The sequence below is a fragment of the Lepidochelys kempii genome, chromosome 12 (assembly GCF_965140265.1).
Source record: "Lepidochelys kempii isolate rLepKem1 chromosome 12, rLepKem1.hap2, whole genome shotgun sequence".
NCBI classification, from domain to species: Eukaryota; Metazoa; Chordata; order Testudines; family Cheloniidae; genus Lepidochelys; species Lepidochelys kempii.
The window spans coordinates 39,593,572-39,614,566 of NC_133267.1; the positions used below are offsets into that span (position 1 = coordinate 39,593,572).

The 20,995-nt window shown below is 43.8% G+C and overlaps 1 protein-coding gene across 8 annotated transcripts in view; it reads right to left on the reverse strand.

Moving 5' to 3' along the window:
• The window catches only part of ANKRD11 (ankyrin repeat domain containing 11), a 232,060-nt gene that overhangs the window by 33,065 nt on the left and 178,000 nt on the right, over window positions 1–20,995 (reverse strand). For 7 of the 8 annotated variants that reach the window (XR_012154550.1, XM_073308239.1, XM_073308240.1 and 4 more), the window contains one exon: window positions 14,962–15,100. Coding sequence is in view for 7 of the 8 variants with exons in the window: in XM_073308239.1 (XP_073164340.1) it covers window positions 14,962–15,100 (139 nt within the window). In the remaining variant the exon portion in view is untranslated. Of the gene's footprint in view, window positions 1–14,961; window positions 15,101–15,216; window positions 15,396–20,995 lie in introns of all 8 variants that reach the window. The other variant, XM_073308241.1, reaches the window with a different exon arrangement.

Below are 20,995 nucleotides of genomic sequence, written 5' to 3' on the forward strand. Positions count from 1 at the left end.
CGAAAGCTTATGCTCAAATAAACTGGTTAGTCTCTAAGGTGCCACGAGTACTCCTTTTCTTTTTGCGAATACAGAGTAACACGGCTGTTACTCTGAGAAGTGGATGGTTTCTCTATGGCTTGAATAAAATTAAAAATAAACTTACACCAAGAAAGTGATTTGGCTTAGATAGTGCCATGAGCTAAGGCCACGAAGCAGTTTATCCTTTCTGGTGTGAACACATTACAGGGCTTCACTTTTCCACTGCTCAGGTGCCCTGCGGCAGCTGCCTTTCTCAACGGGTCGAAATTTTCGCACAAGCCCTTGGCCTCCAAGATTAACAGAACCCATTGCAGCATGGCCAACAATATATCATCAGGCCACGTGGCTCCAAGAGCCACCGCAGCAGGCAAGTCTTTTTCATGACTCGCAAACTCTGCATTTTGTCCCTCATTGGCCTTCACAGCTGTAATTCAAATGCAGACTTGGCAAATCGCATTTCACCTGGAAACATCAGTGTTGTAAGAAATCAGGGTTTGTCTACTCAGCATGCTCTGTTGTGCAAGGAAAGCCACATGTATATCCCTTTGGTACCATAACCATGGTCCATCTTTGTTGCCACAGATATAATAGAGGGCACTGATGGGGTCATGTTGAGTGACATCTCACCCAACAGCTCTCTGCCACAGCTATAAAATACAACCAAAGCAATGTAGAAGGGCTGTAGGTTTTCAAGGGCTATTTTGTGGGTGTTCATGCAGAAGGAACTTATAATTAGAACAGGAACGCTTTCATTAATATTACTCCGCTGTTTCTGGGCTGTCAGAATGAGCACACAATTTGCAAAAATGCTTGCAAAGTTTGACTGAAAATGCTAAATTCTTACTAATTCTGCAATGGCAGAAATCTCCTCCTCCACAGAACACTTAACATTAAAAGCGTGCGATTGCCAAGGATAAAAATAAACCTAAAAATGACTGCTGCGCTCTTGCTTTCACTTGCTGCAGTAAGACAGACGGGTTTGATGCAGGTAACTGCATTACTTGTGGATGCTGTGCTTACATCCTTCACAGGAAGGAAATCATCTTGTGATTAAAGCACAAGCCTGGGAGTTGGGAGACCTAGGATTTATCATCAGATCTGTTGCTCACCGGCTGTGTGACCATGGCAAAGTCAGTTCACTGCCCCGTGCCTCAGTTTCCCCAATGGTTAAAGGAGGATACCCCATCCCAGTGCATTCAGATTTATTCATTAATGTCTGTTGTGGCACAACCAACCTCCTCAAGATGGGGAAAGGTGGTAGAGAAATGCACAGTATTATGATCAGATGGTCAGGTGCTGATTGCTGCAGCACAGAGGTTCATCTGAGCTTTTTAAGCATTTGAAAGGAAGTATAGGAAATGGTCACAGGTTGCATTCCCTGTGCTGACTGCATAAGGAGAAGGGTGGGACTTTTGCTAGGGTTAATGCCCTTTAGGTTTGAGAGCTGTGAGCTGGATCCCAGACACGAGCTACAACTGTGAACACATGGGGTGGCCAGTTTTATTACAGGGGTGGCCAAATGTACTGATCCTCTGAGCTGCATATTGACAGGTTTCAGAGTAACAGCCGTGTTAGTCTGTATTCGCAAAAAGAAAAGGAGGACTTGTGGCACCTTAGAGACTAACCAATGCTCAAATAAACTGGTTAGTCTCTAAGGTGCCACAAGTATTCCTTTTCTTTGAGCTGCATATGATAATCTTCAGAAGTTGGAAAGCCGGGTGCACCCGTCAGGGCTTGGAGCTTCTGCCCTGCAGCAGGGTGGTGGGGCCTCCCACGGAACAGAAGCCACTAGACTCCCTTCCCTGCTGGGCAGAAGCCCCTAGCTCCACCACCCCACTGCAGGGCAAAAGCTCCGAGCCCTCCCCGTCCTCCCCCAGTCTGGTAGGCGGAGAATGGGGGGAATATGGAGGGCTTTGCGAGCTGCACTTTAACTGTAGAAGAGCCACATGTGGCTTGGGAGCTGCAGTTTGGCCACCCCTGTTATAATAGCTATGATCAGGGTTAGATGACGCAGCAAAAACACTTGTGCCCTGGCTACAATACAGCTTTCACTCTCACTGCCATTGCAGAATCATGCTGACACGCTTTCCCAGTGTAGGCAAGAGGGCAGTTTACAATCTATCTGGTTGCTGTACCCAGCCAAGGCAAACGTACCATGAAGCAAGAATGAATACAGCACAGAAGACTTCAAAGGTACATCTCCCAAAGACAGCTAGACTAACCTGGAATGATATCGTAAATGTGGTTGTCAGAAGAAAGCACTGTTCAGAAACATAGTTTTTACAAGATACAGGTTTTTAACTAGCTGCCTGGATTGCTTATTTGAAATGCAAATTATTAAGAATTTAAATACACTGAAATCTAGTGTAAATGCAGAACTAAATCCTCACACTGTTCAAACGCACTGACTTCAACTGACAAGCAAAATGAAAGTGCCATTACACACATTAAAGTTCTTTTTAGCCTGGGCATTTAACCTCTTCACAGCCAGAAGCTACTGCCACCGAAAACAATGCACAACATACATCAGCCTCTCTCATCAGACATCCCCATTGCTTTGAGCCAAAGGGTTAAGCCTATTTGCTGCTGCCCAGAAGAGTTTTGGCAAACTGAACTGAGTGCAGAAGTGAGACCCATAGGGTGGCCTGAAACCAAATATGTAAACAGGAAGAACAGAAATGGAGGAGGGGAAAGCTGATTAGAAAGGATACAGGATGTGCTTCTTACCCTCTTGCAGTTTGGTTTCAAATTCTGAATCTAAGCAAGAAAGTTTGACTTTAAAAAGTTCAGTTTACCATAGTGATAAATGAAGCAATGGACAGAGGCTTTGGACTGGCCTTCCTGCTCCAGACCTATCCAGACATAACAGGGCTACAACTGTGGTTTTTATTTAACTGCTCCAGATACAGTAAACCTTTACTCATAATTTCACTCTACAGTAGTTTCTGTAAATGCCTCTATCACTTGGGGAAATGTTATTTTGTAAATCTTTATAGTAATGTTCAGTGAATGAAGAGCAAGACTTGCATTTGGCATCTATTGCAGTAAACAAGGAGGAAGATTATGTTACACTAACATGCCTTCGCAGGGGAGTGCTTGGAAAGTAAGCCCTTTCAGATGCGATTGCACCAATGCTACCATCCTCTTTCACAACCTTAAAGATCCAGACATGTTTCAGTTTGTTTTCCAGACGTGAAGGAAGCACGAGCTGATGCAGAGCATGTACACTGGAGTGCAGAAAACAAGAAAGGAAGTGGTGGCACTAATAATCCTAATGCTTATCATTAATACAAAATCTAATTTACAGAGGAATTGCAATAAGACCAACTTAAAAACCCACCACTTAGAGAGAGAGAAAGACGTTCGTAATTAAAACTGCTACCCCACTAATAGTGAAACATTCAGCCAAATCCCACCTTCCATTCACCTACGTTTGAAGAAGCTCATTTGCTGCTTGCTTTAACTTTCTATGACTCTAGAACAAAACTTCTGTTTTGCTATTTTGTTTAATTCAAGGTTTCTGTTCTTCTGGTGCAGACACTGAACTCACACTGACATTAATGGGAGCTAGACACAGACACGGGAAGAATTCAGAACCTGAATACAGCTATGCCTGCAGAATATAGGTAGGGAATTACTTTTAACTTCTTCAGCAAAACGAAAAATGTGTATCTGGGAACTCTAGGTGAAAGACTAGAGCATGAGTGCATTTCTAGGACAACAAAAGGATTCGCCCATTTGCCCATAGGCGGTTCTTGTGCCCAGATTAGATTCCAGGTCATACAACACACATGCACACAGTGCATTAATTTAGAGTACAAATTCTTTCCTGCTGGAAGGCTGTAGGTGGCTATCCAGAGGTCCCACAGCACATGCTGTTTCTTGTGGAGGCATTCAAGATTCAGCTGTCGGTTTAGCTCTGCATGTAGGCTTAGCACAATACGGGTTGAAGCACAGGCCTTAGCCGAGGTGGGAGGAAAAAAGGAGGGGTGGGAGAAGGAAGAAAGGCAACGCCAGCGAAAAATCCTGTACAATTTTTTTCAGTACATTCTGAGAAGCCTGACAGTTAGTGGTTAAGAGAACTCCAACCCAGAGCTGCACTGGCAGACTGCTGCAGTTTAGCAGCACAGCACCCCATTCCCTAGAAACATGTGGCTCCCTGTAACACACCAGCGTCTGTCTGAACTGCTTAGACATGACAACACAAGCATATAAGGTGGTACCACTGCCCAACAAGTAATGCATAAGATGAACTTTTCCACACTGTGTGGGAAACTGACTGTTGGCTCTGTTAAAGCTCAGGATTTTCAACAGTGTATTCCCCAAACATGCAGCCAAACAAAGGATCAATAAGAATAAATCAGAATGGTATAGACAGCAATGGAGAATGTATTATGCCCCTGAAGAAAGCACAAGTCTCTGCTTTTCTTGTCTGCAGCACAGCATGCATGAAGTGACTCATTTTTACCAGGGAGGCTGCAGCACATAAAATGTTTTAATGCATTGGCGCGTCAGTTCAAATGAGAGAGGAAGGGGCGGTTTTACCGGAGGATGGCCAGTGAGCAGAAGAAGGGGCAGCAGACGACACAGGAACCCACACCTCTGTGGACAGGACAGGATCGGAATCTAAGGACAACGTGCACATGGCAAGACATAAGGCAGCTCAGAGATTTCAGAGCAGGGAGGACACCAGCAGGTTCCGTATCCTGGCAGCTCAAAAGGGGAAGCAGCACAAACATACAGCCAGACAGACAAGGGGCAGCACAAGGAGGGTGGGCTGAAAGTCAGGAGAATGTGTTGTTGCAATGAAAGAGTAAAAAAAATGAGCAGGCTGCACAGACCTGAAAGCAGGACAAGTACAGCGAAAGGAATAGGAGTGGGACCAAAAGGAGAAAGTCACATTACCGAGGAGTCTACAACAAGAGACTGATTTTGGTTGCATGGAATTTTATGCATACGCTGCATAGCCAACAATGCAAATGGATTGCAGGATCCCGTGGATGGAGATGGACGTCTGGCTGATCAGCCAAGGAAGCTCATGCCAAAACGGAAACAGTGGAAGAAAATGAGAGGGGGAAAAAATGCAGCAGCCTGTTCCAAGAGAATGACAGAGAGAAAAAGGTCACTCCCCTCTGCCCCTAGAAAATAAATCGGAGCGATCGGTGATTACTACCTAACCTAGGAGAGAGACACAGGCCATCAGTGGGAATTAATTCCCACATGCGCTAAACTGAAAGGTGTCCTAGACTGAAATTGTGCTGCAAGAAAGTGGAGTACTGGTAAATTATTGCTCTGAAGAGCACTACATGAACTCTGATATGTTACAAAGTCAAATGACCTTCCAAACCAAAAGCCTGACCTGCAAATCATTATGCTTTCTGTCAGGCCCATGGATGTCAGTGGATCTATAGGGCCAGGCCCCAATATTTTCGTTATCTTTAAAAGGCATAACTCAGCTAAGAGGGTTTAACGCTACCCCCTAGACTAGACACAGTTCAAATATCAGGATAATCCGCAGGTCTGGTTTAAACGAAGGAGACACCCTTCAACCAGAAGTGTGAAAAGACATCTCAGCAAAGGTGGCCATTTACTGGACCCCTGAGTAAGCAGCGAATGTAAAAACACAGCCCTTGATGTTAAACAGTAATAATTGAAAGTTACCGATAGTCCAGCTTCCAGACTTCTTGTTTATGCTGAAGAACAGTGAGGAGACGCTGGACAGAAGCTCCACATGATGTACAGCCCACGCTCCTTCTCCCTACCTGGGAAGCTAGAGGCAGGACAGCCTGTGGATACAGCTGATGAGAGTTCTTACATCAAGGAGCCAGCCATCAGGGACAGATTTTTGGTTCACAGAGGCTCACAGCACTCTCTCACCAGCTACATATATTTAAATACGCATTTAAATGGGATCTGAGCAATGGTGTTTGCCAGTCTAACTACACTGTGCTACCATTATGGGGCCCAGCTAGAAATGAAGAAGCTCTGACAGTCACTCTCTCGCTGGTTGCTAGGTGAGGACAGGTTCTGGACTATTTTAGTTAGGAAAGGGCCTATGCAGCACAGCCCCTCAGTCGCCCAGCCGCATGTATCGCACTGAAGCCAGCAGCAGAAATGCATACATGTAACAGCTTCACACATAGATGCATTTCTGAATGAGCCAGCAATTTGCTTCTCACGGATTCCCTAGCCAGCTTAGCCACTTGTGAGTAACAAGGCTGTTCCCATGGGAGGTATTTCTAAACATCAGCAGCCAGTTAGGCAACTCAGCAATGCATGTATTCCGGGGGTGGGGGGGTGGGGTGGGGGCGGGGGAGGAGTAGATGGTTTAGGTCATCTGATTCATCCAGCATTTCCAACCCATAATTAGACTCACACAGCATGTTTAAGCAGTAATACGAATGAGGCTGAAAAACAGTAGCAGCTTTCAAAGCTCCGAGGCCAACGCCTGCTGACTTTACTCATGCTAACCCCATGCCCTACAGCGAGACTCCTCACGTGGGTAAAGCTGACTGGATTTGGCTTTCTTCTCTCAGACAAGCCCTCAAAATCTAAAAGATCTGGGTGTTTAAATTCACCCCAAATTCTTTGCAACCACAGGCAAAGCAGCACTAGACTCCAGAGCCCCCAAGCACCCAAGGGAGGAAGTTCTGTAGTCTAGTGTTGCTTTGTAGTGCTTTTACCAGAAAAACTGACACACAGAGGGGCTCTTAGGAGACAAGGCTGCTTCCTAACAAACATGCTGAAGGAATTATCCACCACAGCTGGGAACGTGGCCCCAAGCACTCGGAACCCCACTCCTTTGTAAGGGGAGGGGGAGAAAGAAATAATCAAGGGCCCTAAGAATGAGCATGGGATGCTCACGCCCCTCCCCAAAAATCCACCAGCGGGGGGGGAAGGGGGAATTGGCTGGGAGCTGCTGCCAGTGTCAGACACTGGGATGGGGGATGAGCATAGGACAACCTCTCCACAGGGAGCTGACAAATGGCCTGACAGTCAAGGCCAGACATTTTGCCTGTCTTCCCTTAGTGAAGCTGAGTGTTTCCCTGTGGCAGTAGGGAAGTGCAGGGTGGAGCAGGGCACTCTGCATGATCAAGGGCAGTGCAAGAGGTTGACTAGGATAGCTGGACAGAGGGGAGGTGGGTGAGGGAATGCAGCATCACCAACCCCAAAAAGAGCTTAAAAATCATGATTCAAGGCCTCAAAGTCATTCAATTAAAAAACAAAACAAAACAGAAAAATGGGATTTTTGTGGTTTGCCTTCTTGTTTCTGAATCTTTAGGATCCTCCTGGGTCACATTTTCAAACTTCTCTCCATAACCATGAAGTCAGAAACCTCTTCTTTTTTTTAAATAAAAGCTGATATTCTCACACGATCACCTGACTCCAGGAGCAGGGGCTGTAAGAAGAACACCACCAAATATTGTGGGAGTTGGCAATAACTGTAACTTACAAGTTCTTTACTTTTGACAAATTGCTTATTTCTTGTTTGTTTAATGTCTGTGTCTGGCCTGTCTTTAGAATGCTAGCTCTTTAGGGCAGAGACTGTCTTTTCCCCTGTGTACACACCAGAGGGTTTTATTTTGGTGGAGGGCCCCAGGTTCTTCTGTGATTTAATTACCACCACCTCCCTCACACAGACACAGTCATTACAGCAGGGCTGAACCTGTGTGTGCAGTGATATTAGTGTTAACTCTGTTTCCACTGCAATGATTAAGCAATGCTGAGGGGTCTCATGACTGAAGTCTCATTGCTACTAAACCATGCATCATTCATTCCCTTTTACAGCCCAAGTAGAGCTTGTGTTTGAGGCAGAGCACAGACTGTGGTTGAAATGGAAAAACAGAGGTTTAAAAGGCACCAGCAGATACTGCTCTGTCATTAGCCACTGCTGCTAGACTGACAGGTGAAGAGGCAGGTTAATGATCAATTCTGGACTGATGGATCTAAGGGCAGCAGGTTTCAGATTACCACACACTGGTTTTAAATTACATTCTGCCTGCTGAAGATTCCCTCTGCAGTTTCCATTAAATGTGGGATTCTTCTTTCCTTCCCATCTCAAGCAGCTGTGAAGTGTTGCTCTGTGCTGGTAAACAGATGCAGCATTGTATCTCAGAAGTGGCCCATCCATACGTCCCATAATTTACCTCAGGGGTGTTGTGAGGCTAGTTATTATTTGTGAAGCATTCTGAATTCCCTGTGTTATAGATACCAAAGAAGTGAAAATCTACGTTATTAAATGGATTTTTTAAAAACTGGAACTGCTATTTTTCTCTTTACAATGGAATTTCTCAAGTGTTTGGGGGACTTTTTACTACAAAAAGCTGCTGTTAAAATACTGTTGGAGGTGTGATTTTACATTAGTTTAATCTGTTACTGTTTTCAACAGTGAAGAAGCAATACACACTGCAATAAAATCAAAGGGATATGTAGTAGGCATAAGACCACACTGTGTGTATGCTGTATTGTCCCTGTATTTTTAGTTTATACTTGGTTACCAAGCTCCAGACATCTTTCAGCAACAGCAGACTCTGTAAACAGGCTGAACTTGCAAAGTCCATTTTGATCTCTTCTGACTACTATGACTTGATCAGCATCTCACACATGTATAAAAGAACCTTGCTTCTACAGATTCTGAACGAGCCAGAGGAGAGCGGCGAAACTAAATGGGGGTAGGAAAAAAGTTTAGACTTGCCCTGAGCAATTGTCCTCAGACCCAGCAAAACTTCAGACCAAGAGAAAATGATCAACTTGCACAGGAGGTAAAACATGAAATTTTTTTTAGACTTAGTATAATCCCCACCTCACCCTTGTGGATTTCAAGAATGGGGCTTATTGCTACACCAATAAGTAGCTCTGGATACCTAATGTTACTTCAGACACTGCCAATTTTGATCACAGCTTCTATGCTGTGTTCCGACCTAGGCTGCTCTGGGGGCTGGAATGAAACCAGAGTAGTCTGAAGGTTTTATTAAAATATACCCCCTGATGATCCAGGATCTGGAAACTACAGCTGCACCTTCCAACTGCCAGAAGCCATGGTCTCAAGTGCAACAGCCTTAAATCTCCAAGTTAAATCAAATTGTTTTCAGTAAAACCTAATTTAAGGAGTTTTCCACTCTGAGCTGTGCATTTCAAAGCAACTGTTCGCAGCAATACCAATCCAGTACCCAGCATTTGTAGAGTGGGGATAATACACTGCACTTCTTACTTGCTTTGCTACATATACAATATGAATACACAGGAATACGGAAAGCATACAGCTCAGTAATTAAGAGTCTGGTGCCTTTGAGTCAGCTCCATGACTCAGGTAGCAGTTTATTGCAAAACCACACATGGGCCTCAGGCAGAGTACAGCCAAGAATTTCATTTCTGTAAGTCTCAATTGCTGCCCCCACCTCTCTCAACCTCACCACTCAGCTGGTTTCACATTACGGCTATTTCGGCCTTCAATATACTGCCTTCCTCTCCTGCCCCTCTTTTCGTAGCCTCTCCGAGACTCTCCTATGCTTTGTGAAGTTAAAGTTAGCAAATCTGTTTGGAAAACGCCAAAACCCCTGTTTTCAGCACAATGAAGAGGTGCTCCAAACTGCAAGATTTGGCATTAATGGGTGAAAGGTTGGTTTTATTCTCTTGGCCTCTTTCCACGCTGCCTTGGCTATACTAGCTATATTTGCATGTAAACTGAAAAACATAGGTTCTTTAGACAACTTTTGGGTATGGGGGCAGTTTAGACAAGAGTCTCGTGTAGAGTTTGTAACATACATGTTTCATGAGCTTTAGGCGCATGGCTAAGTTTGTTCTATTGTTGTTTTAAAACATACATAAAGGCAATATACTTGATTAACTGCACGGGATCCTGGAACCAGGATTATTGCTCTAGGAGCCATTTTGAAACAGATAATTTAGAAAGGTTTAACACTGGCCCTACTGTTCCAAAACTATACACTTGAAAACAATGTTTGCAAGTAATATCTTCCATACACCCTGCCAAGAATGTTTAAGTAAGTGACAAAACCCTCTGTGTGGTATTCTGAGTGCTTGGTTCTGAATCAAGGCAGAGTAATGTCACACTGCGGGGTGGGTTGCAAATAAGACAGTTCAAGAATGAAACTGCTTGCTTGCTCTCTTTCTGAATACATCAGCACTCTACAAGCATTACATGCTTCCAAACAAACTCAAGGAGTAGGCTGCAAGGAGGAGGGTAGGAGGAAGTGCATGTGATCTGCTCAGCTTCAACAGCACCCACTGCAATATGATTCAAGGATCAGCACAGATGTCTCCCCAGCAAATGGACTCACTTGCTCAAGATGAGGGAAGTTGCTCTGGTGGCAGCTAAAAAGTTTGTTGCAATTTAATGGACAGAGAATAGGTGGTTTGGAAATCGACTAGGGAAGGGGAAAAGGTAGCAAGATCAGGGCTGAAGGGAGGAGGACATGGACACAGAGAAAACAAACAGGAAAGGAGAGGAAAAGAAAAGAATAGGTCTTCACTTAGGCTATGTCTACACTGTGCACCTTACAGCGGCCACACAGCTGAGCCATTGTAAGGTACATAGCGTAGTTGCTCTTTGTTGGCAGGAGAGAGCCTGCTGACAAAATAAAACCATCCCCAACGAGAGGGTGACAGCTCTGACAGTGGGAGAGTGTCTCCCGCAGACAAAGCACTGTCCACACTGGCGCTTTTTATCGACAAAAGTTTTGTTGGTCACACCCCAACTGACTAAAGTTTTACCAACAAAACGCAGTGTAGACACAGCCTAAGTGCCACTCCTAAAAGACTGGAACACCTGCTAAGTAGCTCACACCCTGCACAGGGATACAAGGGCAGGCAAACACAGAAAACACCTATGCAACAATACCTAATAATGGCTGCTACCGATCAGCACTGAGGCACCAACTGTAGTTCAAAGTCACCTTCAATTTAGAAGATAAAACAGAGATCTGAACAAACAATGGCTATTATTCACACCTACTTCCAAACAACATGCACAGTAGTTACTTTACATAGCAAAGCTGAAATAGAAGTATTTGAGAAGATACCATCAGACACACAGTGGCAAAAAAGACAGAGCTCAAACAGTAAATATCACTACAAATCCATGCAACAGGGTCACCATTTTCTATTTCAACTTTGAGAGAGAGAAATGCCCCATCAGCAGCAGGAGGAGAGAAAGACTTGCCCTCAATTTCAGTTCCCATATATTTAGGGCTGAATTTCACACCATAGCCATGAAACACAAACAAAAACATCCTCAAAAACACCCAGAACAATAGGTACTGAACTCCAACAAACTGGGCTGCATTATGTCAATGAACTGAGGTCAACTGTGTGACTGATTTGGTTAACTGACACGTTGCAATCCTACTTCTCACAATAGCTGAAATCAAAGTTGGAAAAAAAACCCTTCCTTCTCCTCCCATAGAGTATTCAGACAAGCAGAATCCTTCCAGAGAGAAACAGTGAGAATGGCTGATGGATGTTGAGTGTGCGGTGCAAGACCCATTGTCTGAGACATCAAAGACTTTCAGTGACTTGCTAGCCAGCATTTGAGTGGACATTGCCAGATGTGTGTGATTAGATAAGTGTCTCTCTCGCCACACGTGTATAAATTGGAGATTTGGGGGCACTCATCTGGGAATGCATAAGCTAAGTGGGCAACATGGTACACACACACAAATATGTTGCTACTAATCTACTGAAAGTCAGACCCTAAAATGGGACAAGACTCAAACCGTGCAGCAGAGTGCAATTCCCCAATGGCAGAGGTGGTGGTGGAAGGAGAATGACAAGACAACAAACCTTTTCCATTTGAAATGTCTGATTCTTTGAGTAAAGAAAAAACACAGCATGTTCTTGCTAAGCATCTTACTCGCACTGCACCATCTACCTGAACCTCCCTGCCCCCAGCCAGTGACTGAGTCACTTCCTCTCCTTGTCTCTCAGACAGGTTGTTAGAAACTCACCCACACTTTCTCAGTATATGAAGGGTGTCATTTAAACGCACTGTTGTGAGACTGAATTACCATTTTGCAGCCCGTTCCACTTCCTGACTGACACAAGGTGGCCATTTTGCTGTGTGTGTCAGCAGCGCCCCAGATGAGACATGACGAGGAGCGAAACTTGACATTTCTCACCCTCTTTGCCAAGGACCAACTCTGTAGGAGAAGGTGTGTTCTGAGGAGGCGTCAGTCTCATGACTGCAAAAGGGTGGAGTCAAAGGTTGCTGGCAGCAGGGAGGAGCTGCAAGACAGGGTAGGCAAGTGGCCTCCAACTAGCCCTGGCGGCTGCTGCTCAATAGCATTTTGAAGACAGCAAGAAAATGGGGTTAGGGAAGAATCTTGCGTGGCGATGCTGCTGACAGCAGGGCCATCAAACCTCCCTCATCCGCTTGTCTTCTGCTCAGATTACAGGCTGGCTGCAGAACCTAGGCAGGATGTTGATGGATGAGATAGAAAGAGCCAAGCTGCTTTTTCACATCCCAAGAGGAGTTTGGAGCACTCCAAAAAATAGCCTTGTCTTGTAAACTGAGACAATTACCCCTCGACACCATTGGAAAATTAATGCAGAGCTTCACAATGACATTTTAATAATTGTTATGATCACTTTATCCTTGAAATAGCCTACAATGAACTTATGACTCCCCTTTCCCTGCAAATACATTGTTTGGTTGAGAATTTAAATGTTAAAAGGCAGCAGTGAAGGTTCCAACACCAGGCTTAACTCTTTTCCCCTCAGTAGCCCTGGCCACACTGGTCAGAGACTCCTAAACTCATTCAAGTCAGACATAGCCTAGGACACTGGGACTAATCAGATGGTCACCAAGCCAAGTACTATCCAGAATGCAAACTGCTTAGCTTTGAAAATGAGTCAAGATCACACCTTTTCAGAGCAGTAACACAATCTGTTCTCAAGTGACCAGGGGCTGCCCTCTCTCTTTCAATTTACTGTGACCTCTATCACATATTCATTCCATGATGTATTTACTCATCAATATGCCAAGAATGCAAAAATGACGATTCATACCTAGAAATGGCAATCAATTTGAGTTACACTTTAACAAGATAAACTAAGTTTTGGAAACTGTCTCTCAAGACAGGGAGTTCGGCAACAGAAGAAACTGCCATTCAGCACAATGAAATTCACAGAAATTCGACTCTATCCCCAAGCAAACCAAACATTATTTATTAACCAACTGACAAAACTGTGCTAGCAACTTGGCTCAGACAATCCTTGGGTATGTTTTAAAACCAGCCTTACAAACTTTTAATCCAAACAAAATCAGTCAATAACTCAGTATACTGACCATGTGACACAGACTATACCTTGTCATATCAGACTCTGACCGTTATATTTAACTTGGGAAAAATAAATGCAAAAGGGCCGAATCACATTGTACAGAGGTCGAGCTGTATCCTCCTGCTTATTAGAACCCCAGGACCTTGTGATGTATAAGATTAGTCTTACAGTTCAATTACATGTAAGGAGTTAGAGAAAATGGAAATGGAAAACCCCTCCTAGTACCTGTTATGGTACAAGCAGGGGCCTTGTGCAATCTGGTCTTAAATAACTCAGACAACAGGGCTTTCATCCCTTTCCTTGGAGTTTAACCCACAGTCTAGTAGACATCACTGTTAAGGAAGTTTCCCTGCTACTCCCTTTACCCATTTCATCTTCTTAACTCTATAGTGACCCTTGGACTATCTTAATCTCCTCTCCCTCTGAGGTGATTTTGCCTTTCAGTCGCTTGTCGACTTGCCTCACCTCAGACTTCTTAGTCATCCATCTGAATTATACTGGGTTAGCTTTTAATGTTAATAATTTTTGCTGCTTTTCTCTGATCTCCTTCCACGGTTTTTACTGATTTCTGATGCTGACGTGACTAGAACTGTACATGGTATTTCAAGTGCAGAGTGTACACGACGTTCCACCAGTGCGGTATGATCTGTGATGGCATGTCTTACGCATGGGCAGCCAAAAGCGATATTGGCTTTGCTTTCCACCATACATTGCAGCCTCATAGCCACTCTGTGATCCATAATTCCCCCTGCTAGCCTGACTACTTGCCCACACTGCCACGCATCATTTGGATTATTTTCCCCAAATGCACTAACAGGTATTTTTACAGACCGAATCATTTTATTTCCTGCTTATATTTCTAAGTTCTTTATATCCCTTTGTACTATTTTCTCCATTCTCAATGTTTCTTGTCACATCTCCCAATTTCGTATTACTTGCAAATAAAGTAGCAAGCTAATCTCTTCTTCTAGACCACCGATAAAAATGTTACATAAAACGGGGGCGAAAATTGCCCGGCTGAAGGAATCACTTCTCCACCCCCAACTCGATCTAGTGTCATTTATTTATGCTCTTTCAACCAGTTTTACATTCGACAGTACAAATAAGCAAGGCCACCTGAATGACCTTTTCAGCTTTAAGACAGGATGGTCCTGTATCAAAAGTGTTAAAGTCAAACTACAGTTAAGTGTGTGTAGACATGCGTGCACATGCATATTATCCTTCAGATTTATGATATAGACACACACCAATGTATTATCAAATAGATTTCTCCCGGTATTTAACAAATTCCGACTGAGAGACTCAGTACTTCTTCCCCACCAGTCTAAGTCTCAGTTGATGAACTGGTTTAACTAGCAGTTGAATAGGATTGATCACTAACCAGCCACAGGAAGAAGTGTGTTTTTAAAAATCCTTTTGTTTGATTAAATTAAATTTATTACTAAGATCAGAACTGATCTTACTCCATTCCACCCTTGATATAAGACTGAACACAGCACAATGTTCCCATGGAGGTTTAAATAGTACAGGAAAAACCATACAGTCACCTAAGGACAGTTTTTGCTAGGGTGAAATGCACTCACCATTTCCCCAGCCCCAGAGTCCACATTTAGGTGGTGTGGTGCTCATATTTTCCCTTACCTGTATCCGAGTCTTTTTGATCTCCATTTGTTCCAACAGTGAAAGGCAACTTCCGTTTTGTAGCTCTCTCTTTCACCTCTTTGCCACCATCACTCCGGTCCAACTTTGGAGTCTTGGTTAGAGAAACTTTATCTTTATCCTAGAAAGGAAGGAGAAAAGATTTCACAAGAGTCTCTCCCAAGGCTTTTGCCTCCATGGACTTTTTGTGCCTGAGTTCAGGTTTTTACAATATTTAGACTGAGCCACTGCAATTACCCAGAAAAAACGATCTTCTGTCACAGAGGGGTTTTCCTTTTCCTACAATAGATCAAATAGGCCTCACTTTTCATGTTTTCTTGAAGAATATGTTGCTGATGAAGTGACTAGAATGGTATGCATTGAGCCTTTGGTGCCATTCCTTCTGCCGGGTGCTTCACAAGGGTACATGTCTAGATCTTTTTGTAGAAAGGAAGGAAATAAATACATTTTTGGTGGCAGAAGTAGCCTCCCACCTCTCTCTGTCCCAGAACTACCTGCATCACAGCAACCCTTTCTTCTGGCTGAAGGCTGGATCTCCAAACTACTCAGGGTTGCTCTGTGCAATGCCTAGATGGGGACACTAGATAGGAAGTCTCTTTCCAGGGGCTAAGCTAGCTGCCTCTGAAGCACATACAGCCCTATAGAGAGTGAGGCACTGATCCTGGGAGACGCATTGAGATTCACTCCCACCTCACCTTCCTGCACGGCAGCAAGTTGCACTGCTACCAGGCCATCAGCTCACCAATAACCTATTTACGTTTCTTAATTAAGCTAGAAGAATCAGACATCATTGTTAAAACATGGAAGTAAACACAATAACAAAAGATCAACGTCACTATATTTCTGCAGTGAATGTAACAACGTGCTCTTATTCTCATATACAGGCTTGGAAGGATTTGATTTTTATTAGTAAATGTCAATGGATGATTTCACTGTACACACAAACCAAAGAAAAAATATGTCCATTAATGATAATCAAAATTTACAGATAGGCCAAGTAAGAAAAATGCTGCATGAGAAATGATTAGGCGTTTGATTTAAGGATATTTACTTTGTATACTTTGACATGTGATGTGGACAATTTGTGTTTTAACATTTATACAGCTTTAACTTTTTGAACCTCAAGGTCATTAAATAATTATCTCCCCCCCACCCCAGAATTTCCTGCAACTATAAAAAAGTAAATTGTAACCGTTGAAAAAAATGCTTAAAACCCATAATGTTGCACAACTGAACATGTAAATTGATAATTTTAAAAAAAATGCTTAAAAACATCGATGTCTGTCAAAATTATCAACAAATACAAACTGAATTCTGCCAAGCCTACATATAAGTTACAGTACACAGAGTTCAGTCACTTTGCCAGCAAGTCCCGGTATTCTACCAGACTAAAATGCCAAGATGCCATTGCAGAAGAGTACGGCAGACCTATCTGGCAAATGGACACCATGCTGTGGTGTGAAATTAGCAGCCCCATTTACAGTCAAGATGGAGTTATTACATTAGCACTTTCTGTTGTGGGGACAGAGGATCTGAGTGTGAGAGAAAAACAGGAAGTGCTAGTGGCAAGCTAGGTTTTTTGGGGGGAGTTTTTGAACAAAACTCCCCCTGTGGTAGTTAGGGTTTTCTAACCTTCATGAGAGTTTGTGGAGAGTGCATACAGAGCACACAGGGTGGGGTGAAAACCTTCCCATTAAGAAACAAAAACAATATTAAAGGCCTTCCTTCTCCATACTGAGCTGAGGGCTTTCCCTTGCCACATGCAATGTCTGCAGAAAAAGTCTGTAGAATATTCTGCAGTTGATAAGCCTGCTAAAGTTACTGACTGTTTAAGGGATCAGTACTCCAGCCAGACAAAACGCACTTAAACGGTCTTTTCTGTACATATTAGCAACAAAAATCATACTGCAAAGCCCCAGCATAGCCCTTTGGGGGATGTGCTCTCTATCATAAACCGAAACAGCCCATGTGTCCCATCTGCTGTAGATCTCACATCTAAACTTCCTACCTCCCTTAGTTACCTCAGATTCTCCACTATAACCAGTGGTATCCTAGTTAATAATGTACAACAACATAATCTGTTTCTGGCTTGGTGTTTGCGTGGGGAAACAGAGGATGGGGGGGGGGGGCGTTTTCTTTTTCAGCTCTCCTCTAAAGAAAGAGGTGTCTCGGTCTGAACAGCTTGAAACATCTGGTAGAAGTATAAGCAGCTAGTGGGCCAAGTTCAGTAACTCGGGAGCCTGTAGATAACAACCTCTGCCCTGCAGCTACCAACAATTACTATAGAAGGCTCAAGTCACACGGATAAGCCAGCCAGTTAAAAATACATTGGTTCCCCACCCCCCACCCCCAGGAGTATACTCACTAATGAGCACAGAAATACGCTGAATTTAAAAACAAAACAAAACAAAAAACACACACATGAGAAACAACTGTTGGTGTATGGCATTCCAGGGAGAATTCCTGCTTTTCCTCCCATTTCTTTGCTTTCCTCCAGCTAAATAACCACAGTTCCTGCAAACTTCTCTCTCACAATCACAACTGGTCTCACACACAGGGAGAGACAAGCATCTGCCCTGTGCACCAATGGCTCCCCATTGCGCTGCTGCTTCTGCGTGCCAGGGAGCTGAGGCAGCCGCACTGGGTGAGCAGTTCATCCGCTGACCCCTCCGAGCTGAGACATCAGACCGCCTCTTCCTGCACACAAGCCTCTTCTCCCCCAGGCGTCTGCACATTTCTGCTATGAAACATCATCTCCCAAAGCTCAGTGCAGCTCTCCTCACGCCACCCACTGAAAGCTCTGTTCACTCACCACATCCCAGCTTGCCACCCGCATCCCTCCCCCATATTCCCATTTGACTAGCCCGGCTCTCTGGAGTCCCAGCAACCATGTGCAGTCTGCCGACGTTCCTCATTTCCTTACACATGCCATTTCAAAACCACACACAGAACTACATACAAGGTACCAACCCTATATTAATCACTGAAATACACAAACCAATAAAGACAGTCGGAGTTCAAGGGTGGCTGCTTGCTGATCAGGATGAGGGTGGGGTTATGTGGATTGTGCTGTGGTGTAGACGACATCAAGAAGAACTCTGAGTGGAGTGGAGTACAGATGGGTGGTTGAATAACTTAACTTCTTAATACCTGCCTTCTTGGGACCTGTAATCCAGCAATCTTAACTCAAAATGTACAAAGTTTTTATTAGGGGATTATATCTCTCACACATGCAGGGAAGGGAAGACAGCTGCTGGGGGAAGCAAGGGAAGCAAACCAATGATTGCCTTGTGTATTCCTTGCTTATTTGTTGTGGTGTTGAGATATTATGGAGCTTGGGGCTTTTTTAAGCTGTCAGCTGGGAGCAGATGACACTGGAGTAGCAATCAGTAGTGGAGCAGTCAGAAGAAAATAGGTTTGAGGAAGGATGTAAGCATATGGCTACACAGCAGCTTGGAGTGTCGGTGTGGATAGATGGGTGCATGCACGTTCTGCTCGAGCGAGTGCACAACCAATAGCGTGGGCGCGGCGGCAGGGGTGGTGGCTCAGATTAGCCGCCCAGCATGCCCCCGAAGCGACAGGCAGGCTTGGATTCAGGCAGCCAGCCCAAACTGCTGCCTGCGCTACCATGCCACAAAACTCTGGTAAGCGCACGAGCTCGCGCAGAGCAAGCGCATGTCTGGTGGCCTGCCCTGGGAAGCCCCCTCTCAGCCGCTGGGTAAACATACCCCAAGTGAGACTGGGTTGCATAAAGTTAGAGGATTCAAATTAGAAAAAATGTTTAAAGCTGGTACAAGGCTGTATGTTAGTCCTTCAGTATGAAGGGGAACCTATGGATGTTTAAGATGTGTGTGTAAATTACCTATGCTTTCCTTTGTATTTGAGAAACTGGTTTGTTCAAATCTAGTGTAAAAAATTTTAAATCTGCAGCATTGCTTTAAAAGCAAAGCCAAATCGTCTATTTATTAACAAACTTATGTTTCAAGATGTTAGCAAAAGCTAGACCTTAAATCTTGTTCAGCCTTACTTTTAAACTAAAAATAGTCTTAATATTTTAATTAACGCAAGATAATTGCAAGAAACCTAGACAAATGAATCTAACAAATTCCCTTGTTAACCCCCCCACCCCACCAGTCATGCTGTTTGTATCAGACTTGTAAGATCCTGGCAGATAGCTTATTGTGCTAGCAGTCATAAGACTATGTTGTCACTGTGTGTACGTTGCTCCTTCCTCCTTCTCAGTTTTATCTGGTACAGGCTTAACATGCAGCTTAGAAAAACTGTTTACTCCAAGCAGCTCATTTTATTTACTTGTTCCTCAAGTTGTGGCCAGTTTGGCCACCCTAGTGGCATGCAATACTAAAGCTGCATTAAAAATGCTACACCTCTGTTCCAACCACAACATTGGGACCTTACAAAATGGATTTAGGAGCCAGGGATTTTTTAAAAATTAAGCTCCATGACCCACATCTAACTGCTCTCCAGCAGGATCTCTTGCTGTCCCAAAGACTGCCTCTGCTTTTGTGGTTAGACGGAGCCAGTAACAAACATTCAGAAGCGGGAGTGTATTACTTAACATTTGGAACTAGAAAAAGGAGAGCCTTGTTCAAGATAAGAAACAGAGAGCTCTTCCTCATTGCAGAAGTTATCAGGGTGCCAGAAAAAATTCAGAGCAGCCAAAATAAATACATTACCATTTCGTTTAAATGTTCTGCTTGGAAATACTTTTGTCTTATTTTCTGACTTGTGAATAAAAATAGTTTGTAACAACAAATGATGCCATGTTTTGTGCCAGCTACTATTCTGAACAGATCAGAAGCCTCACAAGGTCAGGGACAGGTATTAGTTTACATCTGTCATGGGGGGGAGGAAGGGAAAGAGATACAGCCAGGGATGACTGGCAAGCACCAGCTCACAACCAGAGCTACTAGATTATTCCTTAGTAATCCATTCAAATCAACAAACCAAACGCACAGTGAGCAACTCCAGGTCTGCAGTCTTATTACAAGCAGGGTAGTTTGCCCTTTTCACTCTCCAGAGACACCCACATTGACGTGGCAGCTCAAATACTAACACAGCAGTGCTATAATGGGCTAACAGGGCATCTTCTTTACATGTAAAAAGAAAAGGAGTACTTGTGGCACCTTGGAGACTAACCAATTTATTTGAGCATGAGCTTTGAGCTGTAGCTCACGAAAGCTCATGCTCAAATAAATTGGTTAGTCTCTAAGGTGCCACAAGTACTCCTTTTCTTTTTGCGAATACAGACTAACACGGCTGTTACTCTGAAACTTTACATGTAAGTGATTCTCAGAATGAAGACCTGCCGACATCCCCTGGAAAACTTGGAAAACACTATTTAGAAACATTTATATTCATACTTCGGCCCAACTATTTCAGACATTCACATGCCCTCACTTGCTAGAGTTCAGGACAATCTCATAAAAATAGAAAAGACTGTATGCAAGTTTCTCTTCTCCTACCGCTTCATTCTTAAGGCACAACTTGAGTGTTACGTTGCAACTGCTCAATGTAGAAATGATGGTGCAAGGCAAGTGAATTCCATTTATTTTCTTAGCACAAATCAGAAATCTGCAGCACTCCTTACTTCTCTGAAAGCAGGTTGGAAGCTGGTTTCTAGGCCTCTAGTCAGGGCCCCAAGCTGCCAGTGTGGAGTGGTATCACTTCTCAGTAAGAGGTCTACCTGCTGCAGGAGGGTCAAGAAACACCAGTTGTAACTGACATTTCTAAGATGACACCTTCCTGGCTCAGTCACTGCTGGGCAGCAGCAGTTTGTACATTTCATACTTTCAGAGACTGAGCAGGGAAATGCAGATAAATTTCCTTTATCCATAAAGAAGCTACAAATTACCTTTTCTTACGCCGTGAGTTATGGGCCAGAAATCTGATTAAACCCTTGACACTGGAAGTTGAGATTTCCTACATACAAAGCACTTATGCAAAAGGCATTAGAGTTCCCTGTTGAGAACTTCAGAATGCTAGAAACAAGGGGCCA